This window comes from Elgaria multicarinata, chromosome 6 (assembly GCF_023053635.1).
Source record: "Elgaria multicarinata webbii isolate HBS135686 ecotype San Diego chromosome 6, rElgMul1.1.pri, whole genome shotgun sequence".
NCBI lineage: Eukaryota > Metazoa > Chordata > Lepidosauria > Squamata > Anguidae > Elgaria > Elgaria multicarinata.
In genome coordinates this window covers 26,695,274-26,723,182 of record NC_086176.1, presented here as the reverse complement: position 1 = coordinate 26,723,182, position 27,909 = coordinate 26,695,274, and the positions used below count along the sequence as shown (strand labels likewise).

The 27,909-nt window shown below is 42.7% G+C and overlaps 1 protein-coding gene across 1 annotated transcript in view; it reads left to right on the top strand.

Annotated features, from left to right (window-relative positions):
* Window positions 1-25,790, top strand: part of SNX30 (sorting nexin family member 30) — a 40,234-nt gene extending 14,444 nt beyond the window's left edge. Inside the window, exons 2-9 of the mRNA XM_063129167.1 lie at window positions 7,372-7,560; window positions 11,574-11,684; window positions 14,061-14,219; window positions 15,775-15,970; window positions 16,657-16,856; window positions 22,488-22,574; window positions 23,296-23,448; window positions 25,351-25,790. Of these exons, the coding sequence (XP_062985237.1) occupies window positions 7,372-7,560; window positions 11,574-11,684; window positions 14,061-14,219; window positions 15,775-15,970; window positions 16,657-16,856; window positions 22,488-22,574; window positions 23,296-23,448; window positions 25,351-25,410 (1,155 nt within the window). The 3' untranslated portion in view covers window positions 25,411-25,790. The remainder of the gene's footprint in view (window positions 1-7,371; window positions 7,561-11,573; window positions 11,685-14,060; window positions 14,220-15,774; window positions 15,971-16,656; window positions 16,857-22,487; window positions 22,575-23,295; window positions 23,449-25,350) is intronic.
* The last annotated feature ends 2,119 nt before the right edge of the window (window positions 25,791-27,909 follow it).

The following is a 27,909-nucleotide window of genomic DNA, read 5'->3' as shown; positions in this document are numbered from 1 at the left end:
GCTTTAAAAAAGAAGATAAAACAGAATGTGCATATGCAATATGAAGTTAACAATTACACAAACTTCTAAGTAGGGTAGAGAAGCCTCAAAAAAAGAAGTGGTGTTTTGGTCTTTCCTTCCAGGCCATTGTTTGGCTGCAAATTAGGTGGGATAATGAGTGTGCATATGCCCGCCTTGTAGGCTAGAAACCATCATGGCCTTATTTGCAATAAAAATGTAGTTTGTTATACATACAATCCTCACTCATACATTCTGAGGATACCTACAAAAGACTAATAAAGGAACATAAAAGACAAAAAAGTCTAGTTTGACTCCTTTCAGCCACTGTTGCCAAAATACTGCATGTACCAATAACAAATACTTTCATACTCCTCTTTATCTTTCCCCATTTTCTGTAAACAACTTGTCTTTTAGCAGAATTCTGTCTTTCGTGAGAGCCAGAAGTAAATTGTTGGTATGTGCTTATCTTTTCAAGCATGAAGAATCGTCCTTTTCTACTCACTATGCAGCTTTAGATATTTATGTTATTTGTTACTTGGGGAGCGCCCCAATTCTACAAGGAGATCCAAGAGTCAGTTGATGTACAACGCCCACACGCACATACACGGGGCCAGTGGTACAGAAGAGCCGGAGGCTCACAGGAGTGCAACACTGACACGTTTGATTAGCAGGGATGCTGATGTCATCTGCCACCCCCCTTGGACTTCTCTGTTCCCTCTGAGCTTAGCTGCAATCCTCACAGGAGCTGGGGAAAAATAAGTTTCCCAGCAACAATGTGTTGTTCTGCGTTGTAATGTAAAGTATTTTGTGGTGCTCTGGTCTTGAATGGACAATTAAGACCCATTAGTTTTACAAAGGACCTCCTCCTGGTGGAAATGAAAATGACTAGAGCTGGCTTGTTGAAATGGATCAACACGGCTGCCTGAATTTCTGGACTCTGCTTGGAAGTTTGGCTATGTGGGCTGTCAGGATGAACACCTATGTTTCAAAATTTATCGCTAGACCACATTTACCACTGTGGCTAAGGTGCGGGGTGTCAACAGAGAACATGGCCCAAATGGGGTTGCAATTTTACACTCCCACAGAACGGAGCATTGCATCTCCAGAGGCTGACAAATGCCCATCATTTTGGGGGCTTGTTTTCAAAGGTGTTTTGTAGAATTGGGGGATGACTTGAACTGAATGAGTTTCAGATTCAACAGCCAGAGTAAATTTTGGCATGGCTGCTTGTGCAATTCCCAAGAAGTGCAGGACTGCTGGTACTTCTAGCTCTGTGGCTGGAACTTCATGCAATGTCAAATACATTGTTGCTGTCGAAGAAGGCTGCTGAGTGTCTAGCTCCTGTTGCTTTCTCTGTAACATCTAGGACAACTTTCCCCAACCTGACGCTCTTCACCTGTACTGGACTCCAACTCTAGTGCACCAGGTTGGAAAAGTCTGATCTGGAACAGATGACATATGCTGATTTCAGAGCAGTGTGGTATTTCTCTATCCCCCCTGCAATGCCATGACACCAGGACACAGATAAGCCACCTTTGACATTATAGGGGAGGTCATTACACCCATATGAGCTATGAGTTTAATGCAGGAGTGGGCAACTTGTGCTCCTCCAGATGTTTTAGCCTACAACCCCCATCAGCCCTTGCCATCACAGCCAATGTCCCTGGTATAATGTAACTTGTATTTCCAGCCTTATGCAAGTTGATCTAAGGCAGGTGGGCAACCTGAAGCCCTCCAGGTGTTGCTGGACTCCCAATTCCCAGCCAGCATGGCTAGTGATGATGGGAGCTGGACTCCAACAACCTCTGCAGATTGTTCATCTTAGAGGTGCTGTGGCATGAGCTTGAATCTCTAGCACATTGTATGCTCAAGGGCATCCCTAATGGGAACATTTATCAAATTTGCAGATGACACAAAATTGGGTGGGATAGCTAATACCCTGGAAGACAGAAACAAACTTCAAAGTGATCTTGATAGGCTGGAGTGCTGGGCTGAAAACAACAGGATGAAATTTAATAGGGATAAATGCCAAGTTCTACATTTAGGAAATAGAAACCAAATGCACAGTTACAAGATGGGGGATACTTGGCTCAGCAATACTACAAACAAGAAAGATCTTGGAATTGTTGTAGATTGCAAGCTGAATATGAGCCAACAGTGCGACATGGCTGCAAGAAAGGCAAATGCTATTTTGGGCTGCATTAATAGAAGTATAGCTTCCAAATCACTCAAGGCACTGGTTCCCCTCTATTCAGCACTGGTTAGGCCTCATCTAGAGTATTGCGTCCAGTTCTGGGCTTCACAATTCAAGAAGGATGCAGACAAGCTGGAGCGTGTTCAGAGGAGGGCAACCAGGATGATCAGGGGTCTGGAAACAAAGCCCTATGAAGAGAGACTGAAAGAACTGGGCATGTTTAGCCTGGAGAAGAGAAGATTGAGGGGAGACATGATAGCACTCTTCAAATACTTCAAAGATTGTTCCACAGAGGAGGGCCAGGATCTCTTCTCGATCCTCCCAGAGTGCAGGACACGGAATAACAGGCTCAAGTTAAAGGAAGCCAGATTCCAGCTGGACATCAGGAAAAACCTCCTGACTGTTAGAGCAGTACGACAATGGAATCAGTTACCTAGGAAGGTGGTGGGCTCTCCCACACTAGAGGCCTTCAAGAGGCAGCTGGACAACCATCTGTCAGGGATGCTTTAGGGTGGATTCCTGCCTTGAGCAGGGGGTTGGACTCTATGGCCTTGTAGGCCCCTTCCAACTCTACTATTCTATAATAATTGACAGCAGCTGTGGCAGTTCTAGCAAGGAATTGGAACTCTTGCTTGGCAGGAATGCAGGGAAATCTGGTCCCCTCTTCTTTTTGCTGGACCTTGCATGGAGCAAAGGAAAAGGGCTGAGTAATATACAGCCTGGAACTTCTGGTAACAAATTGAAAAGCTGTATTTGAAAAGCTATATTTGGCTAGCAAGGCTGCGAAACAGATCTTGTTTGACTGACAATGGCTGTTTCAGTAGTGACCATGGAAGTGCCAACTAAGGTTTGAATTAGAACTACGAATATTAGGTAGTTTGCGCATAACATTTATTCATATTTTGTTTATTTGTTTGCCAGCCTCCCCCTCCCTCCGCACCCTAAAGTTACAGATGCACAAATAAAGCACGAGTGGATGCCATCCTATGCAAATCTGAATGCTGCTATATTTAACTTTCACTTCAGGAAATACAGTGCAATTTGTTGAAATCTGTGACTTGTCATGGAGGTTTAGAAATAAAGGCAATTCAGGACTCTGATCTTGCTAGAAGACCTAGTGAAGGATAGTTTATGGTCATGAAAAATGCACACCTTAAGGGGGGAAGTATAATAACTGGAACTCAGACTATAAATAGATTGGTGACGAGCTTCTCCCATACTTACAGTTTATCTTGTGGTTTATTGTTTAGCTTTTTGTGTGTGTCGCAAGAATACATAGTAACTTGGTAAGGCTTCTTGGCTGTTTCTGAATTTGGAGAGCCTTTTTTAATTACATTCTAGCTTCAGTAGCGTTTCTGTTTTGCTCAAGGCCTGCATATCCTAGACTGTTTGTTTTGTAGTATGCTTGGGTTAGTTAGAAAGCAATCTTCACGACATTTTTAAATCTTGCTATGCAACTGTTGTAGGTTGTTGGATGTTAAGGTATTTGTGCCTAAAATCTTAATACCCTGTAAGAGTTGACGATCTTCTCTCTTCCTCCCACACCATGCCAGAATATAACTTGATGAAGAAGACATCTAATTTCACAAAGGAATGGTGGCGACTCATTTTTATTCATGTTCTTTCCCCCGTTATACTTTTGTTCAAAAAAGGAATAATCTTATCAATATTTACCTATTAACTTGCTGTAAATGATAACGTAAGAACATAGGAAGCTGCCTTATACCAAGTCAAATCAGGGGTTCATCTAGCCCGATTTGACTTGGGGTGTTTCTAGTAGGGGTGTGCACGGACCCCCCGCTCCGCTTCACTTGCAGATCCGCCATTTTCCAGATCGGGCCGCTCCGCCCCGCCCCCGCTCCGCCCACTTCCGCTCCGCTCCGCTCGGAGCTCCGGATCCGGATCCGGAGCTCCGTTTCCCCCCCCCATAGGCTTGCATTGAAAGCTAAAAAATTATACAACTTTTTTTCTGTTCAAGTTAGAAACCTCATGTTTGGCACCATGACACCTCATGGGGATATACACACGCATGCCAAGTTTCAAAGCAATCCCATCATCCCCTGATTTTTGGCGAATTTTTGAAAATCGGGCACCCCACACACAACATCCCTGCGAGGTGGGCAGGGGAGGAGGGAGGGAAGGCAGGCAGGCATGCAGCTGGCATTTCTGGGGGCATAAGGAAGTGAGCCAAGGATAAGCCAGTAATGCATATAAAATGGAATAAATCAATAAATAAACAAAGGAGGGGTGGAATTAAAAGCAGCAGTGTTGCTCAATAAACAGCAAGAAGAATTTTTTTAAAAAGGCTATATCTGTCTTTTACCAGCAATAGGGGGACGTGCCCGGGGGAGGGGGAAGTAGCTGCCAGTTCAAGACAGCCACCAACAGCTCTGAGAAGAAGTAAAACGCTCACTTCAACTCATAACAGGCATTGCTCTACCACTGAAAAGTGACCATTCACTTCAACTCATGATAGGCATTGCTCCACCATTTTACTCTCTTTGGAAGGCTCTAATGGCCTTCCAGTGCAGGAGAGAGTGGGGGCACGTCCACGATGAGATGCCCTAGGGGAGCTCATCCCCTTGCACCACATCTATTCAGTTGTTCACCAAGGTTAGGGTGGGGAGCAGTGCTGTGTTTCTATCTCTTATTCTTGGCTTAGTATATGATTTCAGGTTGTGTTTGTGCATTTGGTGGGGCTACTGTGTTAAAAAACACGGGGAAAAGCCCGTTCAGATGAAGAAAGAGAAGTTTCCCAGAATCCCAAGTTACCTGTTTTGCCTATGCCCTCCTCCAACTTTGGGATCATCATGACCGGGAGCTGACTCTGCCCCTCAGCCCTTTGAAAAAGGTATTTTTCCCGCCGATTTTTTAAAAACTTCTAGCGCGCGACCCGTACGACGCAGAAAGTTGAGAGTAGTCTCAAAATGACCCCCATCCACGACTCTCTGTGCACAAGAATTTTCAGAACGATAGCTTAAACCCCCCCCAGTTATCCCCGATTCTTTCCCTCAATGCAATCCTATGGGCGAAAAGCCGAAAACGCCGTTTGAGCCGCGCGGTTGACCCGATTTTCAAAAAAATATAGCACGCGACCCAGACAACGCAGAGAGGTGAGAGTGGTCTCAAAATGACCCCCATCCACGACTCTCTGAGCACAAGAATTTCTAGAACGATAGCTTCAAAAACAACCTAGTTATGCGCGATTATTTGCCGCAATGCAATCCTATGGCGAAATGTTTTCAAGATGGCGACCGGAGCGCTCCGCCTGAACTAGGAGCTCCGAAAAATGGGCGCTTCTCTTCGCCTTGCTTCTAGGGGGTCCGCGGTCCGCTCCTACTCCGCCTCTGGGTAAGGCGGAGCAGGCCAATCCGCTACTGCTTCTACGCTCCTAATCGGAGCGGATCACACCCCTAGTTTCTAGGGTGTGTGTGCCTACCTCGCCTCTACACCAAAGCTGAGGTGAGAATCACCTCAGTGGGTCAGCCTTACAGGTTCCTGGGTGCCAGCTGTGTGGCTGGAACCCAAGAAAGCAAGGAGCAAGGCTGACCATGAGTGCATTGGACTCCTAACTCCCAGCTCCCCCCTTGATGCTCCCCCCTTGCCACCCCCGCAGCTCAGAGCCACTGCCATAGGGACTTACTTGGAAATGCGTTCTCCTCCTGAGAGCCAGGCCATGGTTTGAAGTAATCGTTGGGCTCTTTACTTTTAGTATATCTGTGGTCACAAACTAAGGCAGCCATAAAGGGCCATTTCCTCTCCTCAGATTTGGCCTGAGGCACTGCACAACCCTAATGCAAAGCATGGGCTCTATCATTGAGCTATGGCCCTTCCCTTAAAGTTACTGTCCTTCCCTTTGAGATACGGCTCTTCAATGTCCTACTATTGAATCTTGCAGGCTATAATAACAGCACAACAGTGTCAAGATTTCTACAGGCCCCTGGCGGTTCTTTCCTGGAAGGAATTCGAGGCATTTTCTTATGCAGTTCAGCTGATGCCACTTAAACTGGTGATGCATCGAAATCTTGCCTTCAGTCTTGGGCTCAATCGCTCAGTGGTTATGGGAATTTAAAACCATAGAGTTAGGAGGGACCTTGGTAGTCATCTAAATAGGGGTGGGCAGAAGGTAGTTCTCCAGATGTTTTGGACTTCAACTCCCAGAAACCCATGTCAGCATGGCCTGTGGGCAGGAATGCTGGAAGTTGAAGGCCCAAGCATCTGGAGATCTATTTTCTACCCAACTCCCCTACTCAATGCAAGGTCTTCAGTCCAGCCTGTGCTTAAATCCCTCTGGTGAGCGGGAGCCCACCATTCCAAGGCAGAGTGTTATGGTGATTCTCCTAATGTTCTAAGTGAAAACTGTAAGAGCTGTTTGGCAGTAGAATATTCTACTAGTGGTGGACATATGAGAAAGGCCTCCAGGATTAATCTCTAAGCATGGGAAAATTGGCATGAGGTTAAGCTCTGTTTATGGCAGAATGAAAATCCAGACAAATGCCCTAGCTGCAGTGGAAATGTACTTTCAGAAAGGGGTTGAAAGTACACGGGCACAAGGAAAAACTGGATTGTATCAACAGGAACTGCTGTACTATAGTTGTCCAAACCAGGAAGAGTCTAGCTTGAATCTTGTCTGATTCATGAACTAGCTATGTGGCTTTAGGTAAGCTGCAGCTGCATGGCCTTAGCCCACCAACTATTATGAACGTAATACTGGTTTACCTTACAGAGTCAGTGTAAGGATTACAAAAGAAGTGGGCCCTCCAGATGTTTTTGCATACAATTCCCATCAGTCCTAGCCAGCATAGCCAATTGTGATGGATTGTGGGAGTTGTAGGTCAAAAAAATCTGAAGGGCCAGAAGTTGCTTGCCCCTGGTTTACCGCAAGGCTATGTATGTGAAGTTCTGAGACGTTTATCAGCCTTGCCCTTAATCTGGTACTGTCCAGATGTCTTTGACTCCATTTCCCATCAGCCTCAGCCAGCATGGCCAATGGTCAGGAATGCTGGGTGCTGTAGTTGAAAGCATGGATATTCATCAAAACTAATTGGGTTCCTCTGAGTTAAGTCAATTTGTTTGGATGGTGTTTTTTAAAACTCAATAACTGACTCTTTTTTTCCTGCCTTCCTTCCCTCCTTCCTTCTCCCCCTTCCCACGCCTGACCGTTTTGCATTATCCAGGATCTCAGTTTACCCAATGGTACTCCTGTAGACACTTCAAGCCCAGCCTCTTCTTCCTCGCTTCTTAACAGACTGCAGCTGGATGATGACTTGGATGGGGAGATGAGAGACCTCTTTGTCACTGTTGATGATCCAAAAAAACATGTCTGTACAATGGAGACTTACATCACGTACATGGTCACAACGAAGGTACTACAATACAGCTTGCTTCCTATACATCATGGCTTTTAGCAAGATGCTGTTGCTTCTCCATTCAGGTTCCTTGTGTTCGAGTTTAGCAGCTGGAATCATTTATGATTTTCTATTGTCTGTATCATGTGCATTCTCCCTATTCATCTACATACTGACAGTATTAAAAGACAGTATTATGAGTTACAACCGTGCAGCCTCCCCATATCTGGTTTCTCTCCAGATGTGTTGAGTTACAGTCATGGACAGAATACTGGCTGGGGATGATGGGAGTTATAGTTCAACACATCTGTAGAGAAGAACTACATTAGGGAAGGCTGCATTAGTGTGTACATCTTAGTGGTTTTTAGTGGTTTTAAATTGATCAGCCTGTTTATAATATATTCATATTGAAATTTGAGCATGTACCACATTTATGTCTAGTTTTAAAAATGTAAATTGGCATATAATTTGATGCAAACTTCTTCACGCTTTGAATCAACCCTAATAATTCTAAAATCATGGCTTCCAATGTGGGGAGCTATTAAAATATTCCTGTGTACTTCGTAGATGTAACATTTATAAGCTATTTACCACATGGGCTTGGCTCACATGTTCATCTTTTTGATTCCTGACTACTATATACCTGATAGACACCCGAGTGTTTGAACCAACTCCTTGAAAAATATTGTTGAGGTTGTGTGGAAGTTTGAACTAAATTATATCTCAGTTATAACCGATTCACATATGCGGGCTATAGGTTGATGATACAATCATCAGGGCTGTTCACACATAATGGTGGCATTTAGCAGCAAATTGTGGGTTAATTAATTAATCCACAATTTGCTGGGAATGTGTGGAGCTTGTGAGCTGCCCCATCTGTCGGTGGTTGATGATGTCCATTTGCATTGTTCATGGGCTAAACAACCCAAATTTAACCTATGAACAAATCGTAGGTTAAGTTTGGGTTGTTTAACCCACAAACAACCCAAAGTGTCTGGGTTCAGATGTCATGCTAACAAACTATGGGTGAGCTGAGTGTAGGTGATCAGGAGGCAGTGCACCCATTCTCTCCTGCTTGTGCATGAACACTCATGGGTTGTTTAAACCATGGGTTATTGTTATGTGTGAACCAGATCATCAAATGGTAAACATGCATGTGTGAACCATCTCGTAGACTGGTTGGATGGTGTGGAGTGCTCTTGTTTTTCCACTCCACACAATGTTGGTGGTCTCTGGCATGAAGACTGTATGTGACTGTGTGTGTTTGTTGATCTATGTGGTTAGCCACTGTTGCACAGAAGCATTTTTCAGTGCCTCCATCTTCAGTGTTTGAATCAGCTGTCAGTATTATTAACCAAGCAGGTTCTCTTCCTGCAACCTTTCTGAGCTGCCATTGACAAAACAATGTCATCTTGTAGAATGTAAACTCTTAAGTAGGTAGTACAGTACTATTCTGCAGTGTTACCAAGGACAAATGACTTGTATATCATTTACTGTTGAAGAGTTAAGTGTAGGTTTACTGCTGAATAATGTGTTTATAGAGGATTCTTTCCCACCCCCTCTCTTCACTGGTTACATCATGAAACTTAAATATCATAGGACGAGAGAGAAGGGCTTGCTTTCTGGATGCATGCATGGGGTTTCTGTGCAATAGGTTTAATGCAATAAATGTACATTTGGCACCATTTTTTCTATGTGGTAACATTATATGCAGTCCATGTGTACTCTGAGTTGCTTGTGAAAGGCATCTCCTCCCAGCTATTCAGTTAGAAAGAATATGGTGCTAATTGTTCCAAAGAAGGATGTGACATTCACTTTATTAATGCATATCTGTGTTTAACCATTATGACTCCTCCAAAGACTCCCGTGTATAGTGTTGGATCTAGTCTTGGTCATACGTAGAGCAGTCCCATTATAATCAGTGAGACTTACTGTAAGCTTTCATGGTTAGCTTAGGGCTCATTGATTTCAATGAGTCTAAGACCGTGGATTTACCTCCTTCCGCCAACCTCCCCCAGTGTCTAGATGGCCACAAGACGTCTTGGAGGAGAAGAGGTATGTCGTGGCTGCCATTCTTTTTTTTTTTTTAAAGAGGAGCCAGTCATGTGGTCCCGATCCAGGGAAAAATACAGGTAAAAAAAAACCCCATGCCCAACCCCCCTGCCATCCCAGGGATGACGAAATTGCTGCCCACACCTGTTGAAGAGCATGGAGGCCCCCCAAACAGCTCTGTGCCTGTTTTGATACCTGCGTTTACTCGTGACAAGGTGGGAAGCTGGGATGGATGCCTGCACCCCTCCAGAGCTTGAGATTTTTCCAGGGCCATGGGCAAAATTGGGATAACAGAGGTCTTGGTTATCCTGGGAAAATAGAGAGGTCTTCCCTACTTACCCCTGGGATCCCCTGTGCACATCCCTGTGCATTTAGATGCACAGGGATGACCTCAGGATGACGCCAGGGAGAAAGGCTGGAGTAGGCATGCCCTAAGTCTCAATGTAACCCAATGTTAATTCTTTAGTAAGATCTATAGCTTTAGTCATAGTTTTCAGGGTTCCTTGAGGAGAGGGAATTCCTTCATCAAACCATTATATTAACCTTTTGAGTAATTTGTGGTTAAATACTAATACTTGCATAGCTATGTGGTACTGGCTTAAAGTATTTCCTTGTTTCAGGAATTTTGCTTGTCCTTGGTGTATGTAAATCCCCTCCCCCCCTTTTCCGTAGCTATCTAGGTTCTGAGTTTCTCAGTCTTCTTGGAGGGCTTGGACAAAAGTATCTAGTAGACATGGGTTATGGGCTTCTACAGAAGTTTCCTCATCTTGAGAGCAGATAGCACCCAACTCTTTCTTTCTGCACAGAAATAAAAGAATTTTTCACATTGTGCTGCTGTTGCTAGTATCTGGCACTCACACTGACATGCAGTTGGTGAAATGAGACTCTCCCTGTTCATTAATACCTTTGCTTGTCACCTCTTTGGTGCAAAATAACTGCAGGTGTCATCTTCTGTTGGATAATCCTCTACTGTCACTGACAAGATACGGTGCTGCCCTGTGCCAGTTTTTTACCTTTGTGTGTGTGTGTGTGTGTTTTTTAGTAGAGAATTCTTGACAAGGCTTCATCTTATCTCAGAGATAGTCCTCATAGCAATTCTCTCATTATGCTAGTGCAATGGTAGCATAATGAAGGAAGTCACCGCCATCCAACCTGAAACTCCAAGACCAGAATTGGAAGTCAGTCTGGCAAATTCTTTAGCCTTTGTGTAGAAACAAGACTGATGTGAACAGACAGTTATAATGTGAATAATATTTCCTAGAAATCTCCAAGATTCAGTGGGAGCCCTCTAGAAATGCTAAGTGTTCATTTCCCTTAAGACTATCTAGAATGAAGATAGCATATTCTTCAAAGATTTAAGAACTCCAGTAGGCTAAATAATTATCTTAAGGTTACCTTTACCTTCCCTCCCATTCAAGGAACATTCCATTCCAATAACTACAAGCAGACTCTTTCATCCAAGACATGCCCAAGTACAATATTGAGAGAGTTCCCTGGTTGTGTTACCTTAAGTTGCCAGAGGCATGGAAACTTATTTTTGAGTCTTCCCTTCTGCTATTGCCTGAATGCTTCAGCTTGTGGCATGAGTTGCACATTTTGCAGCAAAAAAGAGTAAACAAGGTGATCTATGCAACCTTTGAAAAATGAAGCATTGCTGGAGAATAGATGTCGTTGGATTGCAACTCCCATCAGACTTCACCATTGGCTATGCTGGCTAGGGCTTATGGAAGTTGCAGTCTAACAACATCTGGAGGGCCACGTGTTCCCCAGCCCTGTTTTTGATGGTTTCAGCATTCTTCTTCTTCTTCTTCTTCTTCTTCTTCTTCTTCTTCTTCTTCTTCTTCTTCTTCTTATTATTATTATTATTATTATTATTATTTCTAATAAAATAATTGATAAAAATACAATTCTTCTCTGAAAAATACTTATATTGACTTCTTTTGCTCTCCTACCTGTTGTTGTTGTTGTTTTGTTCTTAGACCACACGAGCAGAGTTTGGCTTGCCAGAATATTCCATGCGCCGAAGATACCAGGATTTTGATTGGCTCAGGAATAAACTGGAGGAATCTCAACCAACTCATCTCATTCCCGTAGGTAGTAACTCAGGGCCACCAGTTCTTGAACACTGTTCTGCTCTAAAAAGTGCACAGCTTCTGGTTTTACAGTAGTAATGGATTCAAGGTGTGTAAAAATGCAAAGCTTGCATTTTAGAAAACACACAGCGAACTCCAAAGCAATCCTGTGTTGAACTAATTTCACCTAGATATATAGTTCAATATAATAATATATCTGTACTTTAGCTGCTGACTATGCTGTTTTCTGATCGCTGGACACAATACCATACAGCTCAATGAAGCATGGTTTTGGTTAAAATCCAGAATCTGCTTGGATTCCTGTAAGCGTGTTCTGTGAGCATGCGAAAAGCTTTCATGGCCAGGCTTAAATATCATAGGACTTTGGGGACTGTAGGTTCTTCTTTTTTGTATGTGACTCTTGCGGAACTATGGCATCTAAAAGCAGTCTCCGTTTTTGTCAAGTGAGTTACACAATGGATGTACTTATTGGATTTTAAAAGGGCAAACTTTGCCTGCAGTGATCTCCAAGGTGTTTACTGTTCCTGTGGTTCAATTATTTTTGCATTAAATTTGCCACCTGTAGCCTGCTGGACTGTTGACGGTGACTGAAAATTACCATTTCTAAAAACAAATGAATTTTTCAGAATGCATGTCCAGAGAGTACTGCTCACATAAATATTCATCTTCAGAGTTAACTAACGTTCTGTCTAAGTGCTGTGATACTTATTTCTAGGTGCACTTAAATCAAATAATGGCAGTTAGTGGCCCTGCCTTGTAGGCCTGCGATCTAAAATAATAGAGACACAAGGGAAGAGAAATGGAGGGGAAAAGTAGAGAAGGGAGATCAGTCTGATAGTGACGGAATAAAGAGATGACTCTTAAAAAGCATCTAAATCCATCCGGCTGGTGATAATGCTGAAATACAGGTGGTACAATTCTGTCCTTGAAGAAACTTTCAAGAAATTAGTAAATGCTGATTACTTCCCTTCAAATGCTGGAATAGTTGATGCTTAACCTTATTTTTGGACATAAAGGTGAAAGTCAGCTTCTGCTTCCAACCATGTAACTCAATGGCTTGTTGTGGTTCTGCTGTGCTGTCTAACTCTCAACTAGGGGTGTGCACAGACCCCCCAATCCGCTTCGTGGCCCGATCCGGAAAATCTGGATCGGGCCCGATCCTCTTTGCGCCGCTCTGCCCGTCTCCTGCTCTGCTCTGCGGAGCGAGATCCGGCTTCGCCGCCGTCGCTACATGGACGGCAGCGGCGGCGCAAGATAAGCCACCCCCCCACCCCATTACCTGCATCCGTCACGAGCTTCAATTGAGGCCCCGGTTGAAGCCGGGAGAGGCCTCGGCCTTCATTTCCGCCTTCAACCGGGGCCTCAATTGAAGCCCACGATGGAGGCAGGTAAGCGTCCCTCCTCCCTGCTCCCTTACCTGGCACCGCCGCCGCCACCGCCGCATGGATGGCGGCGCCGGCAGCGCCAGATGAGTCCCCCTCCCCCCCACTTACCTGCAGGCGAAGCTCCGGATTGAGGCGATCCTCTTCGCCTTGATCCGCAGCCCCCCTGACTCTCTTTGCCTCCGCCTTTTCCGGAGGCGAATTAGGCCGCCTCGCTCCTGCTTCTCTGAATCGAAAAGAAGCAGAGCACATCCTTACTCTCAACATACAACCAAACTACCAAAATACTGTTATCAAATGTTTGTTTTGTTTTGAAACCTGTGTTGATTATTGTGAAAGGGGAACATCAACCATGAACTCCCTGTGAACTTGATGTTAAGTTCATGGATAGATGAATGCTGTTATGCATGTAGGGTTGGTTTCCAACACAAAGGCCTGGTCCATGCATATCAGCCCAGAATATGGGTTATTTTGAATACTGGATTGTCATTACATGTGAACCCTGCACTATGGTTTAACTGTGGGTGGTTAATTACAAACCATCGAGGAACAGAAACCATGGTTTGTTCAACCATAGTGAAGGGTTCACACAAAATGACAACCCCACCGTTCAACAATAACTCACATTTTGACAACAACCCCTATTCAGTCTGAACTCTGGGTTGTCATTATGTCAGAACCAGGTCAAAGAATGAATACAATAGAAATAACTTTTATATAATATTACAACTCCAAATGAAAATGAAGATAATGGCATAAGCATTTAGGTTTACATTTCTGTGTTTAGTTACTCCGTTGGTTTTATTATTTCATATGTTAGTATGCTGCCTTCCATTGTAACCCCCCCTCCCCCAATAAATGTTCGTTCTAAATAGACACTTGGTAATGTCTTGCACAACTTTTCTTTGGCTACTGATCTCTGCTCCAGTTAAAAATACTTACATTGAAACTTTGACTTCCTGTGACTTTTCTCCTCCCCACCTCTCTCCAGCCCCTTCCAGAAAAATTTGTGGTAAAAGGAGTTGTTGACCGCTTTTCAGAAGAATTTGTTGAGACAAGGAGGAAGGCCTTGGATAAGTTCTTGAAGAGAATTGCTGATCACCCTGTGCTTTCTTTCAATGAACACTTCCATGTGTTTCTTACTGCCAAAGTTAGTAAACTACATCTCTACGTAACCTTTTGAAATGATACATTTAAGAGGTGATTGCCTTTCTTTAGAAAAGGATGAAAGATTCCTGAAGACAATAGAAATATGCTTTTTAAGTAGTACAGTTAAATTCGCCAGATCACCACTTTTGTTAAACAGCAAGCTTAAGTGTTGGTACCTGATGAAGGTCTTTTTAGACATGCCGTAGTAGTCAGCTCAGCACATTGGAACCTAGCTCAGGTGCAGGTCAGATAGAGGGAAACTGGGAGGTTTATTTTGTGGGAGGAAATAGGACCGAAGTGTCTTCCTTTCCTTAGCAAAAACAAAAAGTCGAATCCCGCTTTGAACAAACTGTAAGAAGAGCCCTACTGGACGAAAGACCTATCTAGTCCTGTCCAGATGCCCCAAGCAGGACATGAGAGTAGCCCTCTGCTGCTGTAGTTCACATTAAGTGGTATTCAGAAGCGTACAGCCTCTGATCCTGGAGATTGTGTATAACCATGACTAGTAGATTTATCCTCCATGAATTTGTCTAACGCTATCTAAGCTAGTGGCCATCGAGTAGTAGAGAATTTAGTGGAGTAGTGTGGCATCAACTTGTTCCCTTCCACCATTCTTCTGTGGTATCCTTGCATATTGCAGAACTGGCTTCTTGACTTGTAGCTTCAGGCTTGTCTCAATACTATATGGTGTTGTGCCCTTCTCTGCCACATGCTCATTCGAATTGCTGAAGGGTGTCTTGGGATGCACCTCTTTCAGCTTTGCATATAAAAAGTTAAAATGAGACACTGGAAGTCAAAAGGTATGCTGTGCAATTTGTACGTTTTCTGCAGAACACATGCAGTGTTCTGACATTGCCACGGAATGTCTTAACGTGTCTTCTTCTTTTTGGAAAGCATCAAGATCACCACTGTGTTTACTGCTAATAGGAGAATGTAACTTGCACAATGTACCTTAGCTTCTTTTACCTAACTAAATTTGGTGATGACTCTTTGCTGAGGCTTCTCCTTGAAGGCATAGTACTAGATAATAATAATTTTTCAGACCAGACTAAGGAAATGTGAAGAATAATATAGTACCGATCACTATAGAAAGCACTGAGTAAGACTATCTGGAATCCAAGTAATAAAATACACATATTTTCTTTCTTTGGCTTAAACAAAAATGACTAAATTGGTGTTTTGGGCCTGTAATTCTGTGTAAGTGGAATAGTCAAGATGGGAACATCATAATTTTTCAATAGGAAAACAAAATTAAAGCAGAAATCTCCACAAAGAGTTTGAACGGCTGTTGGTTAGATAACCTGCATTAATTTAACCTTGTTGTTTCGGGTTTTGTTTGGATTAACTCATTTTTAAATCGGCCCACTTAAGTTTAAAGCATAAAATTTGACATTATATGCATGATGAAAGCTTAAATCAAAACTATTAAAATGAAGCTACATAAACAAACTAATTGTAGAGGAGAACAGTAATGGCTGTGTACCTCAAGCGTATTGTTGAACAACTATATTTGAAAGATGTAGCCAAAAGCTAATTAGTTTATCTGTCACCACCAGGATCTTAATGCTTATAAAAAGCAAGGAATGGCCTTGCTTTCTAAGATGGGTGAATCGGTAAAGTACGTCACAGGAAGCTATAAACTAAGAAGTCGACCGTTGGAGTTTGCAGCCATTGGTGACTACCTAGATACATTTTCTCTGAAGCTAGGGACCATTGATAGAATAGCACAGCGGATAATCAAGGAGGAAGTGGGTGAGTAGTACATAGCACTTTCCTTGTCACTCCCATTTTGTAACTGCTAGAGGTTTCTAAAGTAAGGAATAGTGAATGATATTTACATCCATTGCCTCTTTGATGTGAGGATATTAACTCATGCTGCATAAGGAGCGTATGGAGCCGTGTAAAAGGATTTCTCATGGTAATGGAAAATGCACTGGGTTCGGTGTGGACAGAAGGGCTCCACTCACAGAAGGTGCCTCTACCTGATGTTTCAGGGGTTTTCCTACCTCAGCCCCTGCATCACGGCTCACACAATTCAACAGAGTCCCTGACCCTCCGTGGAGAATTTTTAGGGGGCTGAAGTGGCTGCCATGGGGAGGCAGTGGCAGGGAAGTCAGCTTCTGTTCACCCGTTTGCACACATATAAACTTGGATCCAGCCGAATGAGTGTGCATTCAGAATCACTTAATTCTGCATACTTTTGGATCATAGCCTTTCCCTCCATTTTGCATAGTAACGGATACTACAGTTCTGAATTTCTGCATAGCTTCTGGACCTTCCGTTCCAGGTTCCGACGCTTTCTCTTTTGAACAAAATCTTGCCAAACATGAGATTTTTCTTTCCTAAAAGGCTTTTGCTCTTAAGGCTTTTGATTTAAGGGGGGAAAAAACCCTCTGGTGCCTTCTTGCTCTCTTTTTCATGCAATGGATCTCTTGCAGAATACCTGGTGGAACTTCGAGAGTACGGTCCTGTTTACTCAACCTGGAGTGGCTTAGAAAGAGAGCTGGCCGAGCCGCTTGAAGGGGTGTCTGCCTGTGTTGGGAATTGTTGTACGGCGCTTGAAGAATTGAGTGAAGACATGACGGAGGACTTCCTGCCTGTTCTAAGAGAATATATCCTGTACTCAGAGTCCATGAAGGTAAAGTGGAATTTGTGTGAGGCACAGATGCTTCTATTAAACAGCTTTCCAAGTGAACCTTACGTTCTGTGGGTGGCTTTTAGGCATATTGCTTTCTTTACAAAGCAAGAATCTGAAGAATGTCTTGCTTTGTAAAGAAAGTAATTTGATTCCTACAGCGCTTGAAGTCTTATGTGCATAAAAACCCACTATAGCTTCTTCAAGAATGTTTTGTTATGTGTCTCATTTATCAGGCTTGAACAAAATTGTTCTAAAAATGGTGCATCTTCTACGAAAATTGAACTGCTTGGGTTAATAGAACTGGTGCAGTTGTAACGTTGGCTTCCTGCTAACCATGATTAGCAGAGTCAGACTGATTCTCAGAAACATGTGCTTTCTTCCTAATGCAAATTCTCCACATCTTCATATGATGGGTATTGGGCTTAATTATGTTTAAGACTAACTAGAAGTCACTGTAATGTAAGATTTGAAATCCGCTTCATACTGTGACTTTTCAGACCTTGGTTTAATGGAAAGCTGTGTTAGCTTTAATCATGATTAAGCTCAGTGTGAAACCTATTAAGAGGGTGGGTGTGGGTGGGAATTAATGCTGTTGCCAAATGACTGCATAGTTGTGAATGATGGCAGAGGGTACAATCATTTTTCAGAAGTGTACGGAGTACCCGTTCCATTTCCTGGTTCTCAGTTTATACCCTGTGGATGACAGATGGTTTTTCCAGCATGCTAAGTGTGTGTGTGTGTGTATGTAATTTTTAAAATCCTTATATTTAAAGTATACTTGTGCATTGATTGCTGTCCATGGAACTGATCAGAGTTGGGAGTTAGCCTTGCAGCTAAACCTTTCTGTAGGATTTTAATGTGTGTAATGCATATGAGGCAAGGGTATGTTGTAATACACAAGAGAGATGCTCATCTTTATGGCTAACCACAACACCTGAAGACAGTACGCTGTCCTTAGGGTTTGTGGCTAGCCATGAAGACGGGCATGTCTCTTGTGCAAGGTTGCACGCCTTTGCCTCATGTCCATTTAATCTTTCTTTTACCATGGCTCTGCAGCCTTCTCAGCCACTGAGAATTTGCGTATGCCTGCTGTTTGATAGGCTCACCCAAATTTGTGTCTCTAATTTTCCAATTACAATATATAAACTGTGGAAGAATAAGAGAGCCTGTGTCATTTTCATGCTGACTGCTATTAAATTAAAAAGAATAAGCAAAGCAGTAGGAACTGAGACGGAAAATACTGGGCAGAGTTAGTCCCCAGTGTAGTGTTTAGATAGTAGGTAAATGGAGTTAGCGTTAAATATTTATAATTGTTCATGCTAGAGTAGCTTCAAAGTATGCCAAAGTACGAGGGCAAATCCACTCGGCTGTCCTCTCTTATGGCTTGAGAAATTACAACACTTTTGTGTACCTTTGTAGAACTCCCTTCTCTCTGCAGACTTTTGCTTTAAAACATTGGCTTCAGAACATTGTTGGAACTGCTGGAAGGTAACATATTATAGTTACATGTAACAATATATTTTTGCAGTGCCCCTCTTTGTAATTAGATGGAAGCTCCTGACCCAGGTTATCTCCAGCTGCTGTTTAAACTCAAAGTAACAACCACAGTAGAACTAATTGATACAACTCTTTTGGAAGGAATTTAGCTCAGTGGTAGAGCACATGCATTGCATGCAGGAGGTGGCAGCTTCAGTCGCCACCATCTCTAATTAAAAGAAATCTTATATCAACTTTAATCTTATATCAACTTTGCTGTGTGGTTTTATCCTGGTTGCGCTTTTTATACTGTATTTTGTAATTGTGCTTTTAACCTGTTGGTTGTTTTATTGTGGTTTTAATTTTTGTGAACCGCCCAGAGAGCTTCGGCTATTGGGCGGTATAAAAATGTAATAAATAAATTAAAAAAAGAAAAATAAAAAAAAGAAAAGAGGGCTGTTGCGGGTGATGTGAAAGACCACTGCTTGAGACCCCAGAAAGCAACTGCTAGTAGAGTTGGCTGACTGGACAAATAGTTTGGCCTGCTCTAAAGCAGCTTCCTATATTGCATTTCTGGTTTTTTTCCCTTTACTTCAACAAAGCCTCCAGCCCAAAATCTAAACCTAACTTCAATCTATTTAAATTGAGAACATTTCAGCCAGCCAAACATACCATATTTTAACTGTTTTAATCTTGTGTAAACCTCCCAGAGAGCTTCAGCTATGGGTGGTATAGAAAAGTAGATGATGATGATGATGATAATAAAAATATCTTACAACATGCATAAAAACTAGGAAGTGCTGAAAAAGCATTTAAGATGTAAACCAAAGGAAGATTGACTTTAGCATAAGTAGCTTACTAACCAATGGTAGAGTTGACAATAGATCAGCAGTTCTGCTTCAATCTTATTTAGAAAGTATCTGAAGTGGATGGGATGCAGGATTAAGATGCCTTTGCTTTAATGGCATGGGAAGTTGAACTAGAATCCCAAAGAGCAGTGATGGAAAAACACTTGGGCCTAATCTACCCCAAGCAGGATATTGCACTATGAAAGCGGTATGAAAGCAGTATATAAAAGGCAGGAGCCACACCAAGGAGGATATAGCGGTATGAAAGCGGTATATGGTATGTGTCAATGGGCCCCAACAGTTATCAGTGCACTTCAATACTGCTATAAAGCAGTAGTATGGCTCCTGCCTTTTATATACCGTTTTCATACTGCTTTCATAATGCAATATCTTGCTTGGTGTAGATTAGGCCTTAGAAAAGTCATAACGCTCCTACCTTTCCTGTAACATGGATAACTTAGTTGGAAACAAACATTTTATTTGTCTCAGGTCTGTGAACTGTGTTATATGTGGGTGTGTATTTGCTAGTCCCATGCCCTCCTAATCTGTCTATTAATGATTAATCTGCTAAATGGAGTCCTGACATATTCTGCAGGCCAATTTCTTTTTAGCCAGAAGCATTTAATTTATTAGAATTTTGCATACTTGTACCAAAGTAGCAATACCTGTTCAACTAGAACTGTGCAGCGTTGAGAACCTAATAACTATAGAAAAAAAAGTTGCACTTAACTACTGTGATGTGAATGTCCTTCAGAGCAAAGAATTCCCAGCCCAGTGCTCTGCATTTTAACTGCAGAAAGTGAGCATGGTACAGGTTCCATACCTTATGTCAATGGCTTTCATCAACAGATGAGAAGATGCAGATTAAGCACTTGATTATCATGAAATCAGTAGGCAGTACTACGGCCAGGCTTCAAAACAAAACTTCTCTAGTATCTGGTGCAATACGGCCAGCTGTTTCACACAGTCCCTGCCTTACATGCCTGCCTTAAAGGGTCAGTATAAGGTTGCACCCAGATCCACTAAAATGTCCTTTCTTATGGTACTCTCTTGGGTTAAAACTTTGAACAAAATGAAAAGCTGTTCTTAGCGTCAACAGAGTTCGAATTAAGCATCACTGAAATACTAAAAGTAGCTCTGTTTTGAGATAAGGATGTCCATGTCCTAGCTCTCACCTAAAACAGGTTCTCCATTTTCTCTCCTAGTATTTTCTCCAGAAGCGCTATAACATTTCTGCCATGTATTTGTTATGTGATGTCATCCTGCAATTTTCTTTGCTAATTAGCTGGCAATTTACTTCTTTTAAAGTAAGGATGCTTCTTAAAATGGTGCCCGCCAGCTCTCTTTATATATGTGGTTCCAGAGGACTTTACTGCCAATGAAGTATAATTGGGTGAAAATTGATTTTCATAAGCGAGTAACAAGTTCCGTGTATTTGTCACTGACGCTCCTGCCCTTGAGCCTCTGTATTCGGAGTCATGTGCTCCAGTGAGTGCTACTACTGTTGTAGACTGGGCTGCCCATTTGTATGATTTCATTATATGTTGCTTGCTAGATCTCCTCATCCCCGTATTTTCAGAGTTTTGAGGTGGATAGCAAACCTGAGAGTGTTCACTAGCCATTCAGAAAACCTCTTTAAGAACAACTTGGGAGAAGAGCTTTATAGATCATAAAAGGCAAAGCATTTGATTTGGGGGACATGCACATTAAATAAATGCCTTGTTGTAATCAAAGGTCGTAGTGGTACTGATGCAGCCTACAATGCTTGCAGATGGGGGTCAGCTGTTGATAAGTTTTCAGTGCTGTGAAAGCATTTTTTAAGAGCCAGTGGTAAGATTTGTTAGTGGCTGAAAGGTCAGAAAGGGTTGTACCTGGGTTTGAAGCTGCAGTCAGTCATCTTGGTAAATCCGTATTGGGATATGAAATGCTTTCTTATGTGTATTCTGCTCTTCCTTCAAGGAGCTTAAAATGACTGAGCATCATAGTTGAGTGATGACTTTGAACCTTGGGTTCCTACATTGAAGCTGCTGGGTTCCAAATAGTGATCACTTCTGAAGGGTGACGGTGATTGTGGATAGAAACCAGGGCTTACCAGTGAATTGGATATGAATAGTAATAATCCTTATGAATCCAGAGCTCCATCTGTGGAAGGTGATGGGTAGAAACTGACTCTCCTGCGCCCTTCCTCTCCCTGCCAGCCCCCTGTGGGTTTAGCAGGCTGTCAGGAGCCTGACTGCTGGGAGAAATGGTGTGGGTTGGATCCAGAACCCTCATCCCACCAGTGGGAAGATACAGCTTGCAGAACAGGACTGCCCCCTCCTCTCCCCACTGCAGCCCTGCTGGATGCCCGGGGGGAGGAAAAGACAGGGAGGTCCTGTTCCACAAGTGAGACCACATCACTCCAGTCCTTTTCCAACTTCACTGGCTGCCAGTCCAGGTCTGGGCCTGATTCAAAGTGCTGGTATTAACATTTAAAGCCCTAAATGGCTTGGGGCCAGGCTATCTGAAGGAACACCTCCTCCCACATGTACATGCCCAGACCCTAAGGTCATCCTCAGGGGTCCTTCTCCGTGAGCCCCTGCCAAAGGAAGTGAGGCAGGTGGCTACCAGGAGGAGGGCCTTCTCTGCTGTGGCACCCTGGTTGTGGAATGAGCTCCCTAAGGAGGTTCGCCAGGCACCTACGCTATATTCTTTCAGACGCCAGGTGGAAGACCTTTTTAACAGTCTATAAATTCAATTTTAAATTTGTTTTAAATTTGTATTTTAAAGTTGTATTTCTGCACTGTTGCTTATTTTATCCTGGTTGTGCTTTTATATTGTATTTTATATCATGTTTTTATACTGTTTGTTTTATACTTTGAATGGTTTTAATTTGCGTGAACCACCCAGGGAGCTTCGGCTATTGGGTGGTATAAAAATGCAATAAATAAATAAATAAATATCCTTTCAGTGGCTGAACTCAGACTGTAGTGAGGAGAGGCATCCCCACATGACTTCTTCAGTACAATTGTGGTAGCCTCAGTGGTGTGTGTGTGTGTGGGGGGAGTGAGGGGCTTCTTGCAGCTTCAGCGCCTGTAGTGGGCTGCACTAGCAACCTCCGAGGGCTGCATGTGCTGCAATGTGTATTTGGTGTAATGCAAGAAGGCAATGTGAAATCCTCCCCCTTTCCTTTCCTAGGCACTAGATCTTCCCAGCCACACCCAGGGGCCATGGTTTGCATTTGGCTTGATGTGATTCCGTATCAGCAGTAGAGAGGGGAAACTTGATGCGTCTTCTCTAATCGAAGCCTATGGTTTCTACCCCTTAGAATGTATTGAAGAAAAGAGATCAAGTTCAAGCAGAATATGAAGCCAAACTGGAAGCTGTGGTCCTAAAAAGAGAAGATCGCCCCAAGGTTGGTCTTTTTGGAACAGCTCCTGGAGGAGAGAGGGGGATCTCTTGTTCCGCATGCTAAAATCGTCCTGTTGTCTTCAGCACTTTTTTTTGTATGGCCCTGTAAGGTCCACCTGTGTACGATGAATGTTGGCAAGTGCAACTTAACATGTTAAAAAGCCATATCCAGCTTTAGGAGGTGCTTGTAGTTAAACAGTTAGATAGCCTTCTCTGATGATGTGTTATAAAAGCACTAATAAAGTAAGTTGATTTGGACTTCTTTTAAACTGGCTCTAGCATGTGCTTATTGTCTCCAGTATTAAATGCTGTGTTACCACACTTTTTCTATATAAAGCAACTCTGCTGTAAGTCATACCAGACTTTCCAGCACACTACACTTTGCTGGCTACACTAACTCAGGATCTCTTGATGGCTCAATCCCTGAGACAAAGAATTGGTCTTGGAATAAAAGACCCTCATTTGTACTTATCATTTGATCATTGGGTAACTGTCAACATTAAATGATGACTTGGATTTTACAAATTCCATCGTAGGTCAAACAGGAAGTAGAATGCTTTCATATAAACATATTTGATGCAGTTTATGGCGATAAGTCCAAGTGGTGTGTATGCATATACCAGCCACTTCTTAATCTTTTTAACAAGGGAGAAACCAAGCCTTTCCCATTTGGCAGAGAAGTTATTTCCACAGCAAATGCTCAGAGATTTCCTCTCTATCTCCAGGTGCCCACAGATGTTGAGAAGTGTCAAGACCGAGTGGAATGCTTCAATGCAGACCTGAAGGCAGATATGGACAGATGGCAGAACAACAAGCGACAAGACTTTAGGCAGCTACTGATGGGAATGGCAGATAATAACATCCAATATTATGAGAAGGTATTTCTCTAAGGTTCTCACTGAATGCAGGGAAGCCACTGAGCGTGATATAGTAACGGGGTTGCTGATGCAGTAGCTTAGCTGAGTTTGAATATGACTGAGGATGCTTTAGAATTGCTATAATTCTTATTGACCATGAACCAGTTAAAGCTTTAGCTTTTTCGCAATTTAGCCACTATTTATGCTGGGGCTGAAAGCTGTCCCAGTAGGTAAAGCATTGCCTGACAGTTGGGAAGGTTGGTTTGGCTGTCCAGTAAGAGTGCACCGTGCTGCAGGCTACTCGGAAATATTTACACAGCTGTTGTGAAGTCTCTGGATAGGACAGGGATGGGGAACCTGTAGCCTTCCAGATGTTGAGGGAGTGCAACTCTCTTCAGCCCTAGGCAGCATAGCCAATGGTGAGGAATAATGGGAGTTGCAGTCCAGTGATAATGAAAGGGCCAGTTGTTCTCCATCACTGGGATAGGACTTTACATAGCATTATCTGCTGCTCAGTGGCACACACATAAGAACATCAGAAGAGCCATACTGGATCAGAAGAAGGGTCCATCTAGTCCAACACTCTGTTCATACAGTGGCCAACCAGCTGTCGACCAGGGATCCACAAGCAGGACACGGGTGCAACAGCACCCTTCCACTCATGTTTCTCAGCAGCTGGTGTCTATAGACTTACTGCCTCTCATACTGGAGATAGTACCTAGCCATCAGGACTAGTAGCCATTGATAGCCTCCTCCAGGATACACCACAAAAGTGATGGAGATCTGCTTGGCAGTGCTGGGCTGCCTGGTTTGTTGGCATGACTCTTTCTGCAAGACAATTGTATGGGGAAAAAGCAAAGCCTGTCCTTTAATTCCAGATATATTTTGAGGCTTTCAAGTGTGCAGAATTCCCAATTAAACAGCGACTGTTGATTCTGCAAATGCAGTAATACCCATTCACCACTGACTGAAATAGTTTAATAGTCAAGCAGCTGGGAGGCTTTCTTAGAACTGATTTACGCAAAGGTACGGGACTTGGGCAAAGCCCAACCTTTCATTTAAAAGCATTGCATCTGCACACTTTGCGTACACCATTAGTGTAACAGTAAGCTAGAGCCCATCGCAGTGGTACATGAATGTACAGATTCACTGAGATGCCTGGCCATGTGAAACACTGCACGGTTAAGTGTGTTGCGTGTGGCCTGAGGGTTGCAGGTATCAGGGCTTTGCCTCTGCCCTGAAATCTGCAATTTTGCAAGTCACGGCAGTTCTAACCTCCTTGGGCTTGCTTCTGATTGAGTTTGTGTCCCTTTACAGAGTAAATCTCTAGCCATGTTGGGAATAAAGGACATAGTCTGGGGGGAGTTTCTTATATATCTTTTGGGTATTTTTTTAAAACTGATTTTGCTTGGCAGCTGCAGACCTGCTGATAGTGGTACTACCAAAGAAGGAAGTGCCGTTGTGTGTGTGTGTGTGGAAACTCCCACTAGTCAATTAAAGGCATATCAAAAGTTCTTGGCCAATCTTCTTCAAACTGGTGCCCTCCAGGTGTTTGGGTGACAACTCCCAAAACATCTGGAGGGGCCCACATTCACACTATTTCATGTGTGAATAGATCTTGCTTGTGAAGTATAAACAGAGCATTCTCCACAAATTCAGTGGTGAAGAGTCCCATATAAGTGAAGGAAATGGCCATTAGGTATATAGGGAGTGCCTGTTAATAGAGGATATTTGGGGGCTTTTATTATGCAATTGTGTTAAATGGTGCTGATACCTACTGTGGGGGAATGCAGACATTGTCCATGAAACACTTTAATGCACCATTTCCATTCATAGGGCCACCTGGGACTGAAAGTGGCTGATTTTAAATGGCAGTATTGATTGCTTCATTTATTGCTGTGTCTGTGTCTTTGGTTTAAATAGTGCCTTACGGCGTGGGAGTCTCTTATACCACTATTGCAAGACAAGCCTGAGACCAAATAAGAAGACACATCTTTTTCCCCTGACCCTTCCTTCCCTGCTCCATGGACATTTGACCCAAGTGCACAGTACCACTTCCACTACCCATACTGGAGATATACTATGCACAACTTGGTGTAAGGTCTCCCCCCCACTCCCGGAGGAACACCACCTGCGCTGATCCTTGGGACTGCTCAACCTGAAAACATTGGAACTGTACATTTTTGTCACCTTTTTATTAAACCGTCTGAGTTGGCCTTGAACACTCCTACTCTGTGATCCTTGGCTAACAGCAGAATACCCAGGGACTCTTTCTTCTCTTGGACCACTTTATATTGAATGAAATTGATGAGTGGAACACTAAAATATTATTATTATTATTAATAAAAATCTCTTAAATGCAAGGTGCAAACATGACATCTTTATTGTCCTCCCTTTTTCTTGTTAGTCAAGTAAGGGGTTATAACTCACGCAACACTTACCTCTTGGCTCACCTCTGCTCCTTCATGTGTGGAAAGAGGGTATGGCTTTTAGAAGATTCTGTAAGGCCTCTTTGAATTAACCTGGGCTTTTTGTGCATGGAGCAGGGAAGAGCAGGTGGGGGGGCAGGAGTTGGTATGGTGTTGGTAGAATGTGCTAGAAACGTGTAGAATGTACATCTTTGTAATCTGACATGTGGGTATGATGTATAGTCCATAATGTTCTACAGCCTTTCTAGCCATTTCTTGGGAATGGCATGGGTTGGGGATGTATGCGTGTGTGCATCTGAAAGTCTGTACAGAGGGTTATCCTTTTTTCCTTTAAAAAAGGGTAAGAAAAATTGAATAAGTTCTTCATTTCTGTCTCTAAAATTGCTGATGTGTTTGTAATAGGATGAAGTTTGTCATGCCAAACATTTTTCATTTTTACTGTGAAAATGGTCTTAAACATTTTTGGGGAGAGGGCAATTAAAAAGGCAAATACTATTTATGAATATAATTGCATGTTTCTTTTATTAACCATCTGTGGCATTTTCTACATGACACATTTCACTTGCCACTTTACTGAGGCTTCTGCTTCCAGGGTTTTTGTAGGATTAAAGTTGTCTCCTTTACGCATGTTTTTTCCAGGGGTTTTCTTTCTCTGCCTTTCTATATGTTCCATTATACAACCACTAGGTGGTGCTGTGGTATAGCAGAATTGCAGAAATACATGAAAGTTTCATGCTGCCATTCACAGAAAAACCAGACTTTCCTCTTTAGAAACCCTCCCCCCATTATAATGGTTGCAAAGCACAGGAGAGGCCCTGGAGGAGGAGGAGGAGGATATTGTGCAACACATCTTCATGTCACATTTGAGGGATGACAAGGAAATTAATTGCTTTCTAACCTCAAATGTGTCAGCTTAACATTGAAGCACTTCTGTAACATCCTTTCTTTTGTTCACTCAAATTCCATATAATCTTTTTCAGCATTTTGAGGTCATTGCACTTTTGTAAGGAAGAGGTACCCCATGACTGATCCAGCATATCTGCTCTTCTTATTTTATAAGAATTCCTTGGCTTAATGACTGTCTATATGAAAAGTATGTTTTTTGAATGTGGGATTTTTCCTTACAACGAAGCCTTATGGTACCATAACGTCTAACAAGTCTGCAAACGCTTATGCCATAACAAAAGTATTAGTCTTTAAAGTGCCACAAGACTTAAGGTGCAATCCTATGCATGTTTAGACAGAAAAAGGCCTACAATTTCCAGCATTCTTCAGCTAGCATGGCTGGATGGGACATGCAGGGGGTTGTAGGGCTTTTTTCTGTCTAAGATGCATAGAATTGCACCGTTAGTCTGTGCTGCAAAAAACAACAACAAAAAAACCCCACATGCATGGCTAGCTGGCTGGATTTTGCTGTACATTGTATAAATAGCACTGTAGTCGTCTATTTCCCCACCACGGTTGAGTGTTGTTTACTATCTTGCCAGGAATGTTTAAATTGTTATAATATCAGATACAAAAAGTGCACAAAAGGCAACTTTGAAGCTATGATTTTATAGTGTACACCACAGTTGTGTCTTTCTATTTCAATATTTCTTACGTAAATCTACCAAATCTGGTAGATCTGGTGATCTGCTGAAAGGAAACCTTCCAGTAATAACTATTTTTCTTTCCGTGTCGTTGGCCCAAAATTGCATGCACCGTTTCTAGCTCCACCGAATTGTGAGGCTGGCTAAATTAATTCACGAAGATTCGGCAACGTATTTGTTGATGCGTCTTGGTATGGGAATTCCTGAAAAATCCTGGCAGGACGGTACGTTAGACAAGTGCTATAAATATTATGGCTGTTGTCCAATTAAAGAACTCTTGTTTGCTCCTTTGTATGATCTTCAGATGATTAGAGATGACTAAATTAGCATATGATTAAGCCATATTCCCCCCCCCCAAAAAAAATACTTCAGTTTTTTTGGGGGGAGGGGAGTACTTTGTTTTTAGATAATGCATGTGTGTGTCAAAGCAGGTGCGTTCTTAATAAGCTTCCCCTCTCGGAGAA